Raw genomic sequence first — 20,846 nt, forward strand, 5'->3', positions numbered from 1 at the left:
GCTCCAGGGCTGGTGCACCCACAGAAAAAAAAGTAGTGAGCCCTTAGCACCCACTGAGGTGATCAGCTGTTAGCAGCTGCCATTCAACTATTTAGCATGCGCAGCAGCCCCCGTCAGCTCTTTGGCTGCAGACAGGTGTGAGTCCTTTTAATTTTCAAAGCAGAGGGAGCTGGGCTCAGGGGGAGGGGGGAGCGGGGGCAAGCAGCCAGGGCATGGCAGCTTCTGGGCTAGCTGCGGCGGGGTGGGGGTGATGGGGTGGGCTCTTCTCAGCTGGCCGCAGGGGGCTGCTGGGGAGAGTCTGACTATTCTCAGCCCACCCTGGTGTTTTTCCCAGGACCTGTGCTGTGTCCCCCTCCAGCCAAGAGAAACCAGCTGTGGAGCCCCTTAGTGCTGGGCAGGTGGACAAACCAAAGGACATGGCTCCTTTAAGAAAAGTTTGACCTTGTTCCTGATGAGTGAACTTGGGCTGGGGTCAGCAGCTTGCCCCATCCCTGTGCTCTGTCCAGCCAGTCGGGTGCACCTGGCCACAGCCAAAGGTGAGAGGGGCTTCACTGCAGCCCCAAGTGCAAATGATCAGCCTCCCCCAGTCCAGACCCCTCCTATGCAGGCTCTGGGAGCTCCCAACCCCTATGGGCCTGAGCCAGGTCCCAGGGCTCCCCATCCCTTCCCACATGCTTGGAGGGACAGGAGGGGGCAACACACCAGCAGTACTTCTAGCTGCATACTCCCTGCAGGCTCTTCTCCATGGCTGGCTCTCATGCCTGGTAAAGTAACGCTTGCCCAGCTCAAAGCTGTGCCTCCCCGGCCCAGATCAAGCCTGCCTGAGGGGCTTTTCCTCCCAGAGAGGAAGTTTATTCTGCCCTCTCCTCCCCCACCCCCATCAGCATCCACTCCTCCTCGCATCAGGAAGGATTAATTTCCTTCCCCTGGATCCACCCCCCCTCCAGCTCCCAAGGAATTCCTTCTGTTGCATCCACTCCCCTGTATTAGCTTCAAGTCATGAGATGCTGCCTTGCTTCACCTTGGGACACCTGAGCTCCTCTTGCTTCAGGCTGCTGGGCTGCTGCAGCAAGCAAACCCTTGCCACCCGCACCCCCCATACACCTTTGGCCATGGTCCCACCAGGGGCTCCCCTCTCACAAAAGTTGCAGAGTATGTCAGTGAGCTTCAAAAGGGTGCAGGGGCTGCAGCCCTGGGGACTGGGAAGAGGTGGAGTGACAGCATCCACACAGCTGGATGAATGAATGGGCTATTTCTATGCTGGGCTGTTGAATTAAATTTCTCTCTCTGCCTCAGGGCGCGTGGTTTCTGGGCTGGCTGCAGGGGGTGGGATTGGGGGAGACAGCCACTTTGAGTGTGTGGGTGGGAGCGGGCGCTAAACAGAGCCACCAGGAGATGGGGAGCAGAGAGAGAGATGGGTGGAGAGCAAGAAGAGAGAAACATCAGGAAGGGGAGATACTAGTGATAGACACTTTCAATAACTAGAATGAAAGTGTATAAATATGCTGAAAATAGCCTCCCCTCAAAACTGGCAGAGCACCCCTCCAGCACACACACCTTGCCCTTAAGGCAGGAGAGGGCAGAAAGGAATGAGTGGCAGGTGGGAGGCATTTAGAGGAGTGGGTCAGGAGGCCTTGGGGGATGAGGAAGAGCAGGGGTAGGAAGATGTGGAGTAGGGGCAGAGCCTTGGAGAGGGGGCAGGGCCAGGATGGGGCACCCACCGGCAAAACCAAAAGTCAATACTTATGATAAACATCTCTCCCTTTTATCAAGTTCTTTCTTCCCTCTTGGCTTTGCCCCTCACCCCCTTCAGAGTCAGTTGAGCATTATCTCATCGCAATCCCAAACTGACCAAAGGCAAGGGAGTAACTCACATCAGAAAGTTGCAGCGCTGGTGAGGGAGTTACAGCGCTGCAACTTTGAAGGTGTACACATCTGCAGGGCACCACCAGCGCTGCAACTCCCTGTTTGCAGCGCTGGCCGTACTCCCGTTTTGTCTCGGGTGTAGAGGATCCAGCGCTGGTGATCCAGCGCTGGTAATCCAATGTAGACAGTTACCAGCGCTTTTCTTGACCTCCGTGGAAGGAGGAAGCCTCTGGTAATCAAGCTGGTTTCCTTTCCCGGTTTGCTCTCTCGGTCCCGGAGCCACCCAGCAAACCGCAGGGAAGGAGACCTGCTTGCTCGGGGTTCCGGGACCGAGAGAGCAAACCGGGAACGCCGCGGTTTGCTCTCTCGGTCCCGGAGCCAGCCAGCAAACCGCAGGGAAGGAGACCTGCTTGCTCGGGGTTCCGGGACCGAGAGAGCAAACCGGGAAAGGAAACCAGCTTCGCCGCGGTTTGCTCTCTCGGTCCTGGCACCCCGAGCAAGCAGGTCTCCTTCCCTGCGGTTTGCTGGCTGGCTCCGGGACCGAGAGAGCAAACCGCGGCGTTCCCAGTTTGCTCTCTCGGTCCCGGAACCCCGAGCAAGCAGGTCTCCTTCCCTGCGGTTTGCTGGCTGGCTCCGGGACCGAGAGAGCAAACCGCGGCGTTCCCGGTTTGCTCTCTCGGTCCCGGAACCCCGAGCAAGCAGGTCTCCTTCCCTGCGGTTTGCTGGCTGGCTCCGGGACCGAGAGAGCAAACCGCGGCGTTCCCGGTTTGCTCTCTCGGTCCCGGAACCCCGAGCAAGCAGGTCTCCTTCCCTGCGGTTTGCTGGCTGGCTCCGGGACCGAGAGGGCAAACCGCGGCGAAGCTGGTTTCCTTTCCCGGTTTGCTCTCTCGTCCCGGAACCCCCCTTGAAGCCGCCCAACAGCGCTGCAGTGTGGCCACATCTAACACCACTTGCAGCGCTGGTTGCTGTAAGTGTGGCCACTCTGCAGCGCTGGCCCTATACAGCTGTACTAATACAGCTGTAACAACCAGCGCTGCAAAATTTTAGATGTAGACATGGCCTCAAGAGTCCAATAGATCCTTTGTTGCTGTCTAGGCCAGTGTCCTTTGTTCCTGAGAGGATGAACTGAATCTGTCCCATACATACCCTGATGAGGTGTGAACTGCCCTGTGTTTTAAACTATGAGGACATTTTCAGCCTCATAACTTTATACATGAAATTAGAACCTGTAACATCATTATAACAACAATGCTCAGTGCATCAGGAGCCTTCCAAAGACACCTGACTTGACAAACTTTGCATCGGATACCACACAATCATATTATAAGGATGAACATGGGGGTGCTGAGTGTTCCCCCAAGGTACAGAGTGTCACACCTGTCAATTATGAATTGGACTGAGACCACCAGCTCAAGTTACACGGGTCACCAGAAGCCAGTAGATAGTAACTGAAAGTTGTTACCATCACCTTTGGCTAACTTTAGTCCCTTAACCTGTACATAAAAAGTTTTCTAACCCCTTAGCCCAGTACCACCTATTCTCCCCACAATTAGTTACATAATTGAAAACTGAAACCTCCCATTTAGGAGAGACTCCCATTTCTAAAGGACAATTTTACCTTGAAAACATTTGCATAGATTCGGACTGGAAAATGATGTGCAGTACAGGAGATGAACGGTTTGAAAGCAAAGTCTTATCAATCACACACCTTACAGATATTAGGCTTAAAGGGCTCAATCTGTTATAAGTGCATGGATCTTCGAAATCCTCCCAGTGGTCATTTGATTAAATGAGAGGATAATGAAATAGACAGCAATTGGCAGTCAAGAGATGCTGTGTGTCTATAACTCTGATTGAAGTCAGTGGCCATTACAGGTCTTAAGCACCTCTAGAGATCATGTCCCAAAATGGCATATCCTATATTTGAAAGAATCCTTGGAAATGATGGAAGTTTCCATAACTGTGAGGAAGGCATAAAACAATCATGAGGAAATTCTATTCAATTCCCCATCTGCCCCAAAACACTAGTAAATCCTAGGGGAAATTTTTGCAAAAAAAAAAATAAAAAATTCCACACACAATACTTTGAAGTTCTGCATATTTTGTCAAAATAACATAATCATGGCAGTTTCAATTATTTTGATAATTTATTTCAAAATACCTGTCACAAGTATGTAACAATACAGAAAAAGAAGATTCAGGAAATGTTTTTTGACAAATAGATTCCTTACTAGGCATATGAATACAGAACTTTGAGTAATAATTAATTTCAACTACAATACAGACACATTTCCTGCATCCCTCAGAAGCAGTGCAAAGGTTTGTGGGGAGTCAGGGGCAATGGAGGAGTTGGGGGAGAGGGAAATAACTGCTAGGCAGTGAACCCGGAACGTTGTTGAGTGTGCATGGGAGAAGTATGGAATGTACCTGTTTGTTTTTGGGGAGCAGGGAGGGATGGTTAGGGATTAGGGGAGCCTCCCCCATGCAGACCCTGACTGACACCCAGCCTCTCCCATTCAGGCACATCTGCTCCTGTACCCATATGTCCCTGCTCCCCCCTCCTGACATCGGTGTACCCTCATTCAGCCATCCCTCCTCCCTCCACACCCCTGCACCACCTCTCAGCCACCACCCTCCACCCTGTCCCCATATAGCCCTGCACCCCTACTTCCACATTCTCATGAGGCTCTGCATCCCAACCCCCATTCAGCCCCTGGCTCAATGTTGTTACCCCACTAGCTCGTGTGCCCCTTTCCCCATCTGTCTCCCCACTAGCCCTTCTGAACGCCCCAGCAGACCCATGTGCCCATTCCTCCCCCATCCCCCATATCCCATGTCCCTTCACCTGGCCCCACGGGCAGAGAGCTGTGAGGAACACAGCCTCTCTTTCTCCCTCTCCGATTCTGGCTGCTCCAGACCACAGCCAGCTGCCCTCTCTTCTGGCACCACAGTCGCTACTGGAGGGCAAAAGGTGTAACTGCAGCGTCTCTCTGGGAGAATCTATTTTCTGGGGAGAAAAAAAATCTACAGAGGACATTAATTCTGCACATGCACAGAAGTGCAGAATTCCCCCAGAAGTAACACTAGGCAATAGATTTTTGCAGTGAGATCTTCAAGCATTTGCAGAGTATAAACACTAAGGAAAAAACGGAATTGTTTGAGGTGGTGCAGGGAAAGGGAGTGATCAGAAAATTTCCCCCAACAATGAGTTGTGTTAGTTGTAGAACAAACTCCCTCAGGAAGCCCCTTACCTAGTAAAATTGACAAAACCCAAGAAAATGTACTGCAGGGAATAGTCCTGCACTAGCAGGAAGATGGTCTCTAACCATCTTGGTCCTCTTTCACCACTAACATCTATGATAATGACTTTAGCACAGAACTGTGTTGATAAGCCACTGATTAAAACTGCAATTTTTTGTATATAGCAAGAACACTTTGTGGCATCTGTTATTTGATTTTCACTGACACCTAGTTCTGTTATCTACAAATAGCCATCAGGACAACCATAACCTATTCTCTTTGTAAAACAGATTTTAGAGACCTCCATTAAACTCCCTTTGTGAGCAATGCTTTGCTTATTCCTTTCCTCTCAACTTGTGTGCCTTGTACCATCTTTTCCAATAGCATAACTTGTTTCTATACAGTCATAACCAAAACTGAATGAAAAATTAGATTTTATTTCCACTGAAATCGATTAAGCCCATATAGCCTATTGGCCTACTTAGGGTACAAATGTGTTCTGTTCATATCTTTAATAGAGATGTGCCAAAGGGGTCAATAAAATATTTGGGTAGTGCCAGCTTTGTAATTCAGTTAGTATAAATGCAGCTGCCAGAGCGAGCTTATTGAACCTGTGTTCTGGTATTTATATTACCGAAGAGACCCAGTCAGGGCTAGTGACTGTGTAAATACTTATTAGAAGACAAGCCCTAGCCCAACAAGCGTACACTCTAGGCTTAGGTCTCTAAAGCCTGTAGTGGCTTTACATTTATTTCCACTTCCAACTCAAAGTTTTATAAGTTACTCTTTTACTGACTTGGGTCCTGCATCGTATCTTTTTTGGTGCAGTAGAAATCTGCTGAGACAGCAGAAGGATGGCTATACAGTAGAGGTCCTTCTGCTCTAGAACTTGTTCACCCTTTGGAAGGCCTGTATATTTACAGGATTTTCTGAGGAGATGGAGCATGGTTTGGGAACTCGTCCTGGTAAGCAAATCGATAAACAATTTTCCTTGTTACTGTGAAATCATAAGCCGGGGACTACAGTTTACAATTTCAGCAATAAATAAAGCCAAAAATCCTACACAGGCTCCCACAAGCTAAACTGGCCAATGATCAACAGCACATGTAATTACAGGCAGCTGCAGAAGTGTCCCAACTTTCAGCAAAGCCCGATAAAGATACGACAGACCACTCACATTTGCTTGAGGAGAAAGGCTCATGTAAACACCATGAAACTCCACTCCAACTCTGCTAATTGTGGCAGTGAACAACTGGTTATGTCTGCCAGAAACCAGAAACACTGCATTCAAATGCTTATTAACAGTATTAAAAAGCACATAGTTAGATTGCGCTCCCATGCAACGATCACTTTAGAACCATTATAACTGGCTTTCCATAAATCTTCCTATCCAAAAGTAGAAACTGACAGTCTATGAAGTACATATAGTTGTGTGTAAGCATCAGTTTATTCAGTGTCCTCTTTAAAAGAGCCCAATAAAGTGTTCTAAAAGTGAAGAACACACTTGACTGAAAGGAATACTTGGTTATATTTAAGTATTCTTGCCAAACAACTACCTTTCATAACAAGCTGCCCAGGATGTGGTTTAAGAACATTAAGTTACATAACCACTATAAATAATTTGATATGACAGAGAGGCAATTTTTTTTCCCCCTGGAGAAGCCCAATAATTTAACTTTTACTGATGATTACTGAGCATTACAGACAACTCTGAACAATTGTTTTAAAGTTTGAACTCCATTTAAAATTAGCAGGGAAGCGTGATTTTGAGTGTGGGATGACAGTCCAGTGAATTTGTTTTTAAAAGCTTCAGCATTCTTTAGTACATTGAAAAGAAAGGCAAGCACAAGATAAGGAAAATCCACAAGACGACAAAATCATTATGCTGAAAGAGTAAATTTTGATTTGGTAACAGCTAATGAAAAACTAAATGAGAACAGAATACATTCAATGTTTGAAGAGGAGTAGGGAATACATTTTTTTTTTAAATTAAGAGCACACCTTGGTTGCCTGGAATGCAAACTATGTTGATCAGAGAAAACCAAATAAAGGTCTCTGCCTTTTCCAAAGCACAGAACAAGTCCAAACCATGTAATTTCACTGCTGTTAAACTTTCAGCAAACAGGTGTCTGGATTCATTATAAACTGAAGGCTTAACATGAAAAATCTGTACAGACAAGAGAACTGGTTTGCAGTAGGATCAATTGTGCTGCATTTTTCTCTTGCACAATTTCACAAAGGGTACTATCAGACTAAGTTCTCTCCAATATGTATAGCCTCAGAAACTTATTACTCTGAACCCTCTGCACAAGCAAAAGTGGAGATGTATAGTGAGTTCTACACTTGCACAGAAAACCCATTAGTCTTGGAGAGACTCATTGTGCAGACTAGAAGGGACATTTTAGCATTACATTTTTAGAAAGTCAGAGAGTTGCTCCTTATTGACAATGTTCTGAATACAACTTAATATATAAGGTTCCCAGCTATCTGAATTTGAAATAGAAATCTCTACTTATAAAGAAATATTAATTTTAAAAACATACCCACCAGATTTTAAAATAAGAAACTGCTAATTCCACAGCTCTAAATACAGCAAGATAAAACCAAATACTGAAGAAATTTCAGGCTAGATACTGCGGTGAGATTCCCCTAAGGACTTCAGAGCTGCAAAGAAATCCTAGGTGAGGTGTGCCCAAAAAGTAAAACTTTGTGATGTTCAGTGTTGCAATATGCCTTTGAAGGCTGAGAATGTCACTTGCCGTGGCCCAGTTTTAAACCGGATCTGTTGTGTCTATTGGAAATGCTGTAGCACGGAAAGAAAAAGCCAACAAGTATGCAAGGAGACTGGTGATTATAAATGCAGCCAATATATGTTCTTACATGACTTACAATCACATTACTTTATTTTTAAAGTAATATGAACTTTATTCCATAAGTTATTCCATCATCATTAGAGGCAGAGAAGATAAAAAAAATAAATACAACAAATAGCTGGTAAATTACTTATGCTGGAATATGTATCTGGGAATAATTGTCTGTCAAAGTGACAAATTGTCTTGGAGCTTTTTGAACCATTTGCCTTCAAATTCTATAGCTGATGTAGTTACCAAGGACGTCAGTGCTGAAGGGCCTACACATTTTATCTCTCCCTGACCATCCTCTTTCAGTTTTTCTGGAATGAGATCCTCCCCCATAACCTGCAGGTGAAATAAAAAGGGGGAAGAAAAAAACCCAGAAAAATTATCAGCAGCGAAAATAATACATTCTACAGTAAACAAACATACTTACATCTAAAAACACTAATAATACAACCGAGCTATGTTGTCAGTAGCTACCGGTGTGGTGCTCTGCTCTTGTTCAGTGATGATAACAGTCGGCTGCGAGCGTGTTTTCTTTGTGTGCTGCGCCGGCTCTGAGCAGATAGCTGACACAGCAAACCCCGAGAGAACCTCCACAGACCACAGACTCTAGTAAGGTACGAAGGAACCCGAGCCAGGTTTATTGTTAAACAAAGCACAGTAATAGTTTCCTATAGACTCTACAGAACATACTATGAGTATGTGCCCCCTGGCAATGGACACAGCTCAGTCAGTGACGGGACACTCCACTGCCCCCTAGGCTGGACAAAGATGTGCACTCCAGGACCTACCTTTATGCAGTTACAGGACAGATTACTGATCCCTACTGACATATTGAGGTATAGCCTCTTGGCTCATTAGGGTGCTGTTTCCCCTTTGATCAATGTTGTTCCAGACAAAACAGATCTATCCATTACGCTGTCCTGTCTTTAAGATGCACCTGCCTGTTCCTTGTTATGTTTATGGAGTGTCCTTGTATCGGGCTGTCCAGGTGCCATCTTGGCACAAGTTCCTCCTATTAGCGCTTATGTGTAAATGCGCCTGCTTCTAACAACCCTCTTCTCGCCAATTTCTGCAAGTGATGCCTGCCTCTGGCTCACAGCCCAGCTTTTGCTTAGCAGTGCCTGGAAGTACTTTGGTCCAGGCTTCAGGCCTCAGACTAGGCCTCTGACACAAGAGTTTATATTCAGGGCCTCATCTTCCTACAAGCTAAAATTTCCAACTCATGGTCAAAACTGTTCACCTACTGCATTGTGCAACAAGAATGGGACACTGAAGGCCCATGTGTCATAGCTGCAATACTCCTCTCAGCTGGTCTTGGATGTGCTCTGATGTTGGTGTTTTTGCTCACAGGATGAAAGTGGGAAAATTCACTGTCAAACATAAATTCAAGTAATTCACACATGGCAGCAGCAATATTTTGATTTTCCAGGAAGTCGGGAATTATACCAAGAAATGCATGAGAAAGGAGTCATTTCCTTTCCCAGATTTCTTTGTAATGTACTACATAATCTGCATACTACCGCCCTCTAATGGATGGAATCAGTCCTGCTCTAACGTGTCAGCTTGCAATGGACTTGCCTTTTAGTGGCTGATTAAATAAAAAGTATAAAGCCCTACTAGTGACAGCAAAAGGAGAATCTCCTTGAGTTCAAAGTATATAGATGCCTATGTGTCTTGAGCTCAAACCACAAAATCTATCTTTGAGGCTGCAGGTTTGTAATCTCTATGAACTCAGACATGGAATATATACCCATTCATACAGAACCATCTAAAACTAGTGTAGAACCTAGTACACAGAATAAGACCACAAAAATTAATACTGTTAAAATAATTGAGGGAAGTTTCAGTTTGGTTTTCTGAAAAACTAATAAGAAATTGGAGTGTTTAATAGAACTCCATGTGTTCTCAGTTTGTTGCATATTTATAATTTTTCTCTCCTGCATACATTTTTCTTAAAATGAAACCTGTATCCTAATCAAAGCAAAAACAAGCAGGTAATAACCTCAAATCAACATGCACCTCTTCAGAGTACCTGCAAATGTAAGTGAAGAGTCGGTGCTTACATAATGCTCCCTCCTCAATCCCCTGGAACATTTCCATTAGACAAATCTCCGCAGACCAAGTGGATCAGTATAAGACACCGTTTATGGACTCACAATGAAATGGTACACTCACCTCGGTAATCAACAACAAGGATTCTTCCTTTAAACCAAAATCTTTTACTTTGTCTTCAGTTTCCTGTTGAACCTTTAAATTCTGAGCCAGAGCAAAGGATGACTGTTGCAACTGTGTAATCTGAAGTAAAAGCCTGAAAATAGAAAGTCTCAGTGAAAATATGCAGCCAATTCAGAGAAGCGCTGTCAAAAATATTAAAAAGACAGCACAAAATCAAGACTTTTAAAGTACTGTTTTAAAACAAACTGTTTTTCTTGGGATTTTTAACTAGGGAAGCAGAGAAAAAAGGAGAAATCTGTACACATCCGTGCAGGTTATATTATGCTCAACACAGTGATACGGGATACACCATGATTTGATATCAGATACCCAGCTTCAGAGTACATCCTGTACTCAATGTCTGATTTCAGACTTAACAAGAAAGCAGCATCTTGCTGCATATAGAGATATTGCTGTAAACAGAAGAGATAGAAACTTCAGTTTTAAGACAAAAAGGCACCTTAGATTCTGAAGAATCTCAAGAGTTCGTACTCATTTCCACACAAACCAGTCCTCACAGTGGTAAAAGATTTTAGAACTACATGTATCCATTTCAGGGGAAGTGCTGCAAGCCTCAGCCTAATGCTTTTAGTGCATTTATAGAAAGCTCTTTCACCAGCAGAAGTTAGTTCAATAAAAGATATTACACTTCACTCATCATGTCATTCTGAAGTGGGGATTTTATAAAAAGTCCACAGTTTTAGTACAGAACCTTATTCGCTGGGGGGGTGAAATTCATAGGAATATCTCTCCCAAGGAGAAATTCACCCCATGTAGAGGGCCAGTCAAGACCCATGCACCATTTATGTCTCACTTAAACCCAGAAAAGCCTAAGAATGCAGTGCGACTTCTATTAGACATAGGCCTTGTGCTGGCACTCGGCGCAAGGATGAATTTCACCTAGGGAGAGGTTTAATATGCAGATGTGTGTATATCTAAAAATAAACTACAACATTTGGAGAAACTGGGACAGAGTTAAATTATAGTGTTTACAAACATCTGATATTGAACTCTGTGCATGAAATATGATGCATAGCTTATCTTTACCTTGAATGTAGTTTTAATACAGTAACTCCTTGCTTAACGTTGTAGTTATGTTCCTGAAAAATGCGACTTTAAGCAAAATGATGTTAAGTGAATCCAATTTCCCCATAAGAATTAATGTAAGGGGGTGGGGAGGGTTAGGTTCCAGGGAATATTTTTTGCCAGACAAGAGACTATCTACATATATACACACATATACACACACACACACACACACACACTTCGGGTTTTTTGTTTGTTGTGGGAGGAAGAAAGGGAAAAGAGAAATAGTTATGCAATTCAGTTTTTTCTCTTCAGTCAACTGTCACAGAACTCTTATTTTTCAACCTCCATCCATTGTGCAAACTGGTGAATTATAAAAATAATTCATTTTTCTCTAAGCTATCTAAGCTGCAAGCAAATAAGACAGGCTGCATCACCAGAAAGGAAGTCAGCTATCCCTCTCCATTGCTCAAGTTGTTGCTGTACCATGAATTCCAAAACTAAAAGCAGCCTTACACTTCTAATACTGTGTTATTTCAGTGGTAAGTATGGGAAACTTTCCATATAAAATCATTTTTAAAAAGACTGCTGAGACTATATCTCATCACTTTAGAGTAGTAAGGCAAAGCACTTAAAAAATTGAATTAATTAACATTTCATCCATTCACAAGCATGGTTTGCTTTTTGCATTTAACTCAGATTACACAGTGAAATCAGACTGGTCAGTTTTATTTTCTGGTTCTCTTGCAATAGTACAATGTGTGTGTTTGCAACAATGAAAGAAATATTTAAATTGACAATGTCAAATGTTGATATTAAGGTTTAGGAATACAACATTTTAAAAAGCAGCCAAGAATCCTGTGGCACCTTATAGACTAACAGACGTTTTGGAGCATGAGCTTTCGTGGGTGAATACCCACTTCGTCAGATGCATCCTGTGCTCGATGTCTGATTTCAATGTCTGATGCATCTGACGAAGTGGGTATTCACCCATGAAAGCTCATGCTCCAAAACGTCTGTTAGTCTATAAGATGCCACAGGATTCTTTGCTGCTTTTACAGATCCAGACTAACACGGCTACCCCTCTGATACATTTAAAAAAAAAATCCTTTTGGACTAAAGGTAGTTAAGGTTAACCTTTAATTATATATTTAGTTACCGTGTTCTAACAAAGGAGGCACATGCCTTTATCCAAACATCTTTCAATGCTTCCTGTCCCCAGGACTCAAAGGTATCATGTTTCATTTTGTCCCGTGTTTCACATTCTTCTGTGATATGGAGGGATCCCTCTACCATGTGGCTATCACTGTAAGATACTGAGTTGTCTCTAGTTGTTTTTGTAGAAAGTGTCGACCAAACATCTTGTCTCCCGCTGAGTGTTTTGTGACATTGAAGGTTCATTTCTTTTCCAAACTGTCCTGGTGAGGTTTGGAAAACGTGGTTATTTGCAGTACAATCTTTGCACTGAAGATGTTTCATTTCTGAAATGAATGATGGAGGCAGAGTCTGTAAAAAGCTCATATAAGTCTCAGCAAGTAGCTTCCAGTTCCATGGGTTAAAAGGATGTAAGGAAATCAGTTGCTGTAGGCATGTGATCTTTTTCTCTATATTTTTCAGGCGACAATAAATGGCAAACTGAAGGTTGAGGACAGTTGTTAAGTGATCTGTGTTAGTTGCCCCATTTCTCTAGAAACAAATTATGACAGATTAAACACAGTAGTCATTCAGGAAGATATTTTTTCAGTGATGCACCAATCCCTCCCTCCCTCCCTCTGCTTATGATTTCCAAAATTAATTATCCAAATTCTGTTGACTATTTTAAAGATAATCTGATATAATTATGTGCAATCAGCCACAGTAGATTCAAAGAATGCCTTATCCCAACCTGATAGTATCATCCTTGAATTTTATCACCACTTAATCTTTCTAATAGTTTTATACTGCCACCCATCGACACAGTATCTGAGTGCCTTCCGCATAAAACAATAGCGGAAGCAAAATCCCTAGTGGACTTCATGGAGTCTCTGGCACTTCTTTTACAGGATCAGAACTCTGCTTGGGGTAAGATTTTTGGAGATGCGTGGAAGGGGTTGGTAGTAAATGCTTGCGAGTAAGAGGGGTGTTCAAATTAGGGGTGCTACTTATGGTGAAAAGGTATGGACTATTCATTTACTCCCTTTATTAATTATATTAATCATGGCCAGTAGAGCAAGATTCTACTCCTCTCTAAGATTATCACCACCACTTTTGTGGCAAAGAGTTTTTAGATAGATAGTGACAATCACTCTCCCTTTACCAAACATTCTTTGCACTGAGCTCACAGAAAGGAGTTATTTTACAGGAGAAAGAAACTTTTCCAGAAAACAGTACGTGTAAAAAAAAAAAAAAGGTACTGATCATGGTAGGGTGGGTGTATAGGTGTTGCGGGGGCTGGGGGTGGGCGGGAAGGACTGCATAACTAACCAGTTTTTCTGCAATATCCAGAGCCTCCTGGTGCCTTCCTAGGTGAGCTAAACAGCGAGCCTGGCCCTCTTGGACATCTCTTCTCATTGCAATGTTACTGGAAGGTAACAGCAGCAAGCAGCTTGAGTACTCATACAGGGCTTTCTAGTAGATGTTTGCAAAAATAAAAGTTAAAATGAAAAGCAACAGAATATAGGACTAAGCAGAAGTAAAAGAGAAAAATCAAAAGCTATAACTTGAATGTGCACCATCATTATAGCTATAATCTGAATGGATAGGAATCTGTAATCAACAATTTATTTTGTTTAAGGTGACCAGCCAAGTACTTTGAAAAAAATAGGTATGAGCTGTTTTTTGGAGGGGGTGTGTGGAGGGAAATGGTGAATTCATTATGTATAATTATTAATAAGGATGATGAATATAACAAGTGTTAAGCCCAAGCCTTCAGACTTATGAACAATCTCAACTATCACTGATGTAAATGGGGTATCAGATAACATCTGGAGAAAATCTGTTCTATAACTCAGCTCATAAGTCAAGCCTTACAATATATTTGATTACAGAAACCATTTTTCATTTGGACCCAGTCTGTTTTACGTGGAACCTGCTATATTTCAAGTTTTGAGCACTATCTGCTTGAGGTTCCCTTTAAGACCTACAGGACATAAACATTCAAGCTGTTGATGCAGAAAGCTTCAATTATCCAAGACCTCAATCTGACTTATATCCCCGTTTCGCAGAAAGTACTGGAACCATGAAAATACCTGAAACTCTTGTTGTCTGTATGCCAAATCACCTCTGAATTTTTTGGCAGTTAGAATTTCAACATCGCCCTCGCTGTTTGCATCCTCACAAAACCACTGTAAACACAAAGGAAAATATTCAAATGTATTGTGGAAACTGAAGTTATGATTTTCAACTTGGCTATTAAGCAGTTTACAACCACCACCACCAGCATCTGGACTGAGTAGAGTATTTCAGGATGAGACTACACAGCAGTAGATTAGTAAGTGGAGACGGCATGAGGGCCAGGGCAGCCATTATATTTAGAACAGGGGTGAGCAAACTACAGCCAGTGGGCCGAATCTGGCCCATGAGCCATTTTAAGCTGGCCCACGAGCTCCTGCTGGGGAGCAGGGTCTGGGGCTTGCCCCATGCTGGTGCTCCAGCCAGGATGCTGGGTCAAGGGCCGCACCACGTGGCTTGGCCCTGCTGCGGTGCTCCAGTTGGGATGCTGGGTCAGGGGTCACACCATGCGGCTCCCAGAAGCCGCAGCATGGCCCTGCTCCGGTGCTCTAGCTGGGGGCTGCTCCACGTGGCTCCTGGAAGCTGTGGTATGGCACTGCTCTGGCTCCTACGCGCTCCAATAGCCCTCTCTGATGCTTCAATGGGAGCTGCAGGGCCAGTACCTGCAGATGGTGCAGCATGCAGAGATGCCTGGCTGTGCCTCCACATAGCAGCTGGAGAAGGGACATGCCACTGCTTCTAGGAGCCACTTGAGGTAAGCGCTGCTTGAAGCCTGCACACCTGAGCCTCTCCCCACAGCCCAACTCATTGCCCCACCCCTGAACCATCTCCCGCTCTCCAAACCCCTCAATCCCAGCCCGGAGCACCCTCCTGCACCCCAAACCTCTCATCCCCAGCCCCACCCCAGAGCCTGCACCCCCAGCCAGCCCTGATCCTCCTCCCACCTGCTGAACCTCTCGGTAACAACCCGAGCACCTTTCTTCACCTCAAACTTCTTATTCCCAGCACCACCCCAAAGCCCACACCCCCAACCAGAGTCCGCACCCCCAAGCCCAATTTTGTGAGCATTCATGGCCCACCATTCAATTTCTATTCCCAGGTGTGCCCTCAGGCCAAAACGTTTGCTCACCCCTGATTTAGAAGCTCACACACCAAGCTCACAAACAAGTAAGTTCACCATAATGGGTAAAGATAACACTGCATTAAAAAACAAACATTTATGGTATTATAAAGTTAAGATTGTGAACAAGACATCTAAAAAACAATTAAAAAGTTGTGGTTTCAACAGCAATTTATCTCAGGTATGTTACACAGCCTGAGTATTTTATAGCAGGGGTTCTCAACCTATTTCTTTCTGAGCCCCACCCCAACATGCAATAAAAATTCCATGGCCCACCAGTGCCAAAACAACTGCTTTTCTGCATACAAAAGCCAGAGTCAGTGTTAGGGAATAGCAAGCAGGGCAATCGCTTGGGGCCCTATGCCACAGGGGCCACCACAAAGCTACATTGCTCAGGCTTCAGTTTCAGCCCCTGGTGGCAGGTCTCGGGGCTTCAGCCCCAGGCAGTGGTCTTTGACTTTCTGCCCTAGGCCCCAGCGAATCTAGTTCTGGCCCTGCTTGGCGGATGCCCCTGCTTGCACGCTGAAGTGTACAGTCAACAAATAGAGTAGAAATCTAAACTTTTCAATTTCCTGATTCACATTCTTGGTTCTCTCAATTTTAATGTTGCTTTCACAGTTATTTTCACTTCTCCCTCCCCCAAGAAAGATTAGAGACATGCCACTGAAAAGTTTTCACAAAGTTCTGCTCCTTCTAGAGTGCCATAGCAGCATGACTATTCTATTTATAGACTCATAGACTCATAGACTCTAGGACTGGAAGGGACCTCGAGAGGTCATCGAGTCCAGTCCCCTGCCCTCATGGCAGGACCAAATACTGTCTAGACCATCCCTGATAGACATTTATCTAACCTACTCTTAAATATCTCCAGCGATGGAGATTCCACAACTTCCCTAGGCAATCTATTCCAGTGTTTAACTACCCTGACAGTTAGGAACTTTTTCCTAATGTCCAACCTAAATCTCCCTTGCTGCAGTTTAAGCCCATTGTTTCTTGTTCTATCATTAGAGGCTAACGTGAACAAGTTTTCTCCCTCCTCCTGATGACACCCTTTTAGATACCTGAAAACTGCTATCAGGTCCCCTCTCAGTCTTCTCTTTTCCAAACTAAACAAACCCAATTCCTTCAGCCTTCCTTCATAGGTCATGTTCTCAAGACCTTTAATCATTCTTGTTGCTCTTCTCTGGACCCTCTCCAATTTCTCCACATCTTTCTTGAAATGCGGTGCCCAGAACTGGACACAATACTCCAGTTGAGGCCTAACCAGCGCAGAGTAAAGCGGAAGAATGACTTCTCGTGTCTTGTTTACAACACACCTGTTTATGCATCCCAGAATCACGTTTGCTTTTTTTGCAACAGTATCACACTGTTGACTCATATTAAGCTTGTGGTCCACTATGACCCCTAGATCTCTTTCTGCCATACTTCTTCCTAGACAGTCTCTTCCCATTCTGTATGTGTGAAACTGATTGTTCCTTCCTAAGTGGAGCACTTTGCATTTATCTTTATTGAACTTCATCCTGTTTACCTCAGACCATTTCTCCAACTTGTCCAGATCATTTTGAATTTTGACCCTGTCCTCCAAAGCAGTTGCAATCCCTCCCAGTTTGGTATCATCCGCAAACTTAATAAGCGTACTTTCTATGCCAACATCTAAATCGTTGATGAAGATATTGAACAGAACCGGCCCCAAAACAGACCCCTGCGGAACCCCACTTGTTATACCTTTCCAGCAGGATTGGGAGCCATTAACAACTACTCTCTGAGTACGGTTATCCAGCCAGTTATGCACCCACCTTATAGTAGCCCCATCTAAGTTGTACTTTCCTAGCTTATCTATAAGAATATCATGCGAGACCGTATCAAATGCCTTACTAAAGTCTAGGTATATCACATCCACCGCTTCTCCCTTGACAGATTCTTAAACCATCCTCATCACCACAGTATCTGAGCATCTTCCAGGAGTGCCTTAATCACCATAACTAACATTTGCCACGTGTGGTTCATTCTCTCTCTCATCTTCTTCTCAGGATGTGTTCAATGGAGAGTTTTGGTTTGGTAGGGTGTGGGTGAAGGTGTGTGTTTTAAATGTACATGCCGCTATATATTTACTTTAGAGTAGTAGACAAATGACCTAAACTCAGAAACACTGTAAAGACAACTCTCCAAGCCAAAGAGGACTATCTGCTATCAGCACTCATTTTACCATTTGGACACCATGAAAAACTGTATGGATTACTATTTGTATTACCATAGGAGCCCCAGTCATGGACCAGGACCCCATAGTACTAAGTGCAGTACGAACACAGAACAAAAAGCCCCACCCCCAAAGAGTTTACATTCTAAGAAATGGATACAGGTCTAATGCACATGGGTGAACACTGCAGGCCCCATTCTACTCTCACTTAGACTAGGTAGGGTGACCGGACAGTCCAATAAAATCGAGACCGTCCTGATATTCAGTCGTTTGTCCTGCTTTGGCGGTGCTCCAGCTCAGCTTTTGTTTGTTTGGTTTTGCTCTGGCAGCGCTCCGGACCTGCCCCCCCCCATGTGTCCCGATATTTTGTTCATGTAATCTGGTCACCTAAAGCCTAGGCGCTGCAAGAACCCCATCTCTCCAACAGTGCCTTAGCCCAGCCCCTCCTCACAATGTCCCCCCACAACAGTGCCCCTCAATCCAGCTCCCCAACAGTTCACTTGACCCAGCCCCCTACACACGGTACCCTCCCTGCTCCTCTCCTCCTGGCCCCGATCCTGGTTCAGTTCCCAACCTCATTTCCTTCCTGGCTGCTTGTCCCTCCCCTCAACCTTGGCCCTGGTCCCAGTCCCAATCCTGTCCTCATCCTCCCTGCACCTCCCATACTTGGGTCTAGTCCCAATCCTGCCCTCTTCGTCCCTGGGCCCTGGACATCCCCTAGTCCTTTCCTGGTCCCTTTCCCCTAAGCCTACTGGCTCCAGTTACCCACTCATCAAACACACACCCATGTAATGCCCTATCTGCTAGCTCCTCCCCTTGCCTCAGTCTTCTCCCAATCAGTCCTTGTGCTGCTGTTGCCCCAAAGCCCTCCCAGGTCATGGCAAGGACACCCTCTAGACCAGGGGTCCTCAAACTGGGGGTTGCCCCCCAGCCCAACCAGTCCTCTAACAGTGCCCCCCAGACCAACCCCCACTGCCCACACAACAGTGTCCTTCACCCCCGCCCCCCAACCGAGCCCCCACTGCCCACACAACAGTGCCCCCCAGCCCAACCCCCACTGCCCATACAACAGTGCTCCCCAGCCCCCTAACACTGACCCCAGCCCAGCCCCCTAGCCCAAACAGTGCCCCCCAACCCAACCCCCACTGCCCAGACAACAGTGTCCTTCACCCCCGCCCCCCAACCCAGCCCCCACTGCCCACACAACAGTGCCCCCCAGCCCAACCCCCACTGCCCATACAACAGTGCTCCCCAGCCCCCTAACACTGACCCCAGCCCAGCCCCCTAGCCCAAACAGTGCCCCCCAACCCAACCCCCACTGCCCAGACAACAGTGTCCTTCACCCCCGCCCCCCCAACCCAGCCCCCACTGCCCACACAACAGTGCCCCCCAGCCCAACCCCCACTGCCCATACAACAGTGCTCCCCAGCCCCCTAACACTGACCCCAGCCCAGCCCCCTAGCCCAAACAGTGCCCCCCAGCCCAACCCCCACTGCCCAGACAACAGTGTCCTTCATCCCCGCCCCCCAACCCAGCCCCCACTGCCCACATAACAGTGTCCCCCAGCCCAGTCTCGCAGCTCCTCGTGGGCCCGGCCCGGGAGCTCCCGCGAGCCGCCGCCCCTCACCTGAGGCTCGCAGCGCTTGGCGGTATAGGCCTCGCAGCCGCCGGCCCGGCCCCTGTCCCTGCTCTGGGCGAACACCGACTCCTCGAATTCGAACCCCAGCGCCAGCTCCATCGCCTCCCTGGCCACAGAGTCTCCGGCTAGAGCGCCCCCCGGCCGGGACCGGCTAAAGCCAGGGCTAGAGCGTCCCCGGCAGCGCCTAGCCAGAAGGCGGTGCGCCGGCCAGCGGGCTCCCCCACGAGGACCATAGAGAAGCGCGGAGCAGCGGCTGGAGTGCCTCCCCTGATGGGCTGTCGGCAAAAATCAAGGAGGAGGCGGCTAGAGAGTCCCTCCCTGGCTATAGAGAGGCACTGGCGGCAGCCAGAGTGCCGCCCCGTGCTTGCGGCAGCCATCTCGGAGTCGGGCAGGGCGCTCCAGCGGAGGCGCTAGCATTCGGGGGGAAGAGCCGACAGGCTGCTGGGAACGGAGCAGTCCGAGGGCACTGGGTCATGGACTGCAGCTCCCGGCATGCAATACACCTTCCTCTGCCAATGGGGGGTGTTGGACGCGAGACGACGACTCCCATCATGCAATGCTCTGTATGCTGGGAACTGTAGTCCTTTCCATGCCCCATTGCATGCTGGGAGCTGTAGTCTGAGGCTTTGCAGGGGGGGCATATGGGCGTTGTATGGCCCCCAGCCTCTCTGTGGCCACGCATGGGTCACAGGTAGAATAGGAACGGCTTTCAGAGGCTCGTGGGCCTCGCACCATTTTCTCTTTTATCCCCTGCCTGTAAGGTTAATATTTGCATTAGCATCAGCCACTAGTATCCAAGATTAGCAGGAGCATTGCATTAGTAGGAGTGTTGCCAGCAGATCGAGGGAAGTGATTAGTCCCCTCTATTCGGCACTGGTGAGGCTATATCTGGAGTACTGTGTCCAGTGTTGGACCCCGCCCCCCACTACAGAAAGGATGTGAACAAATTGGAGAGCGTCCAGCAGAGGGCAACGAAAATGATTATGGGGCTGGGGCACATGACTTATGAGGAGAGGCTGAGAGAACTGGGACTGTTTAGTCTGCAGAAGAGAAGAGTGAGGGGGGATTTGATAGCAGCCTTCAACTACCTGAAGGGGGGGTTCCAAAGAGGATGGAGCTTGGCTGTTCTCAGTGGTGGCAGATGACAGAACAAGGAGTAATGGTCTCAAGTTGCAGGGGGAGGTCTAGATTGGATATTAGGAAAAGCTATTTCACTAGGAGGGTGGTGAAGTAGTGGAATGGGTTACCTAGGGAGGTGGGGTGGCATCTCCCTCCTTAGAGATTTTTTTAGGCCTGGCTTGACAAAGCCGTGGCTGGAATAATTTAGTTGTTGGTGGTCCTGCTTTGAGCAGGAGATCGGACTGGATAACCTCCTGTCTCTTCCAACCCTAATCTTCTATGGTTAGGGAACCTGCCTATCACCATGTGCACAGGTAGGGAGAGGACTTTACCATAGTGCAGGGGTTCTCAAAC

The 20,846-nt window shown here is 46.4% G+C and overlaps 1 protein-coding gene across 1 annotated transcript; it reads right to left on the minus strand.

Annotated features, from left to right (window-relative positions):
* Positions 1-4,000: 4,000 nt before the first annotated feature.
* On the minus strand, positions 4,001-19,831 carry C2H8orf76 (chromosome 2 C8orf76 homolog). The gene is made up of 6 exons (XM_030553783.1): positions 19,362-19,831; positions 14,435-14,530; positions 13,671-13,814; positions 12,367-12,893; positions 10,143-10,275; positions 4,001-8,303 (listed from the first exon to the last, which is right to left on the minus strand). The coding sequence occupies exons 1-6, from the start codon at positions 19,470-19,472 to the stop codon at positions 8,145-8,147; spliced, it is 1,170 nt and encodes a 389-aa protein (XP_030409643.1). The 5' UTR covers positions 19,473-19,831; the 3' UTR covers positions 4,001-8,144.
* Positions 19,832-20,846: the final 1,015 nt, after the last annotated feature.

Source organism: Gopherus evgoodei, chromosome 2 (genome assembly GCF_007399415.2).
Source record: "Gopherus evgoodei ecotype Sinaloan lineage chromosome 2, rGopEvg1_v1.p, whole genome shotgun sequence".
Lineage (NCBI taxonomy): Eukaryota > Metazoa > Chordata > Testudines > Testudinidae > Gopherus > Gopherus evgoodei.

Coding starts and splice junctions, on each gene's coding strand:
- C2H8orf76 (XM_030553783.1), bottom strand. CDS start 19,472: ATGGAGCTGGCGCTGGGGTTCGAATTCGAGGAGTCGGTGTTCGCCCAG. Junction 13,815..14,434: donor ACAGACAACAAGAGTTTCAG/GTATTTTCATGG, acceptor AACATCTACTAG/AAAGCCCTGTATGAGTACTC. Junction 8,304..10,142: donor CCTTGTTGTTGATTACCGAG/GTGAGTGTACCA, acceptor TTTCACCTGCAG/GTTATGGGGGAGGATCTCAT.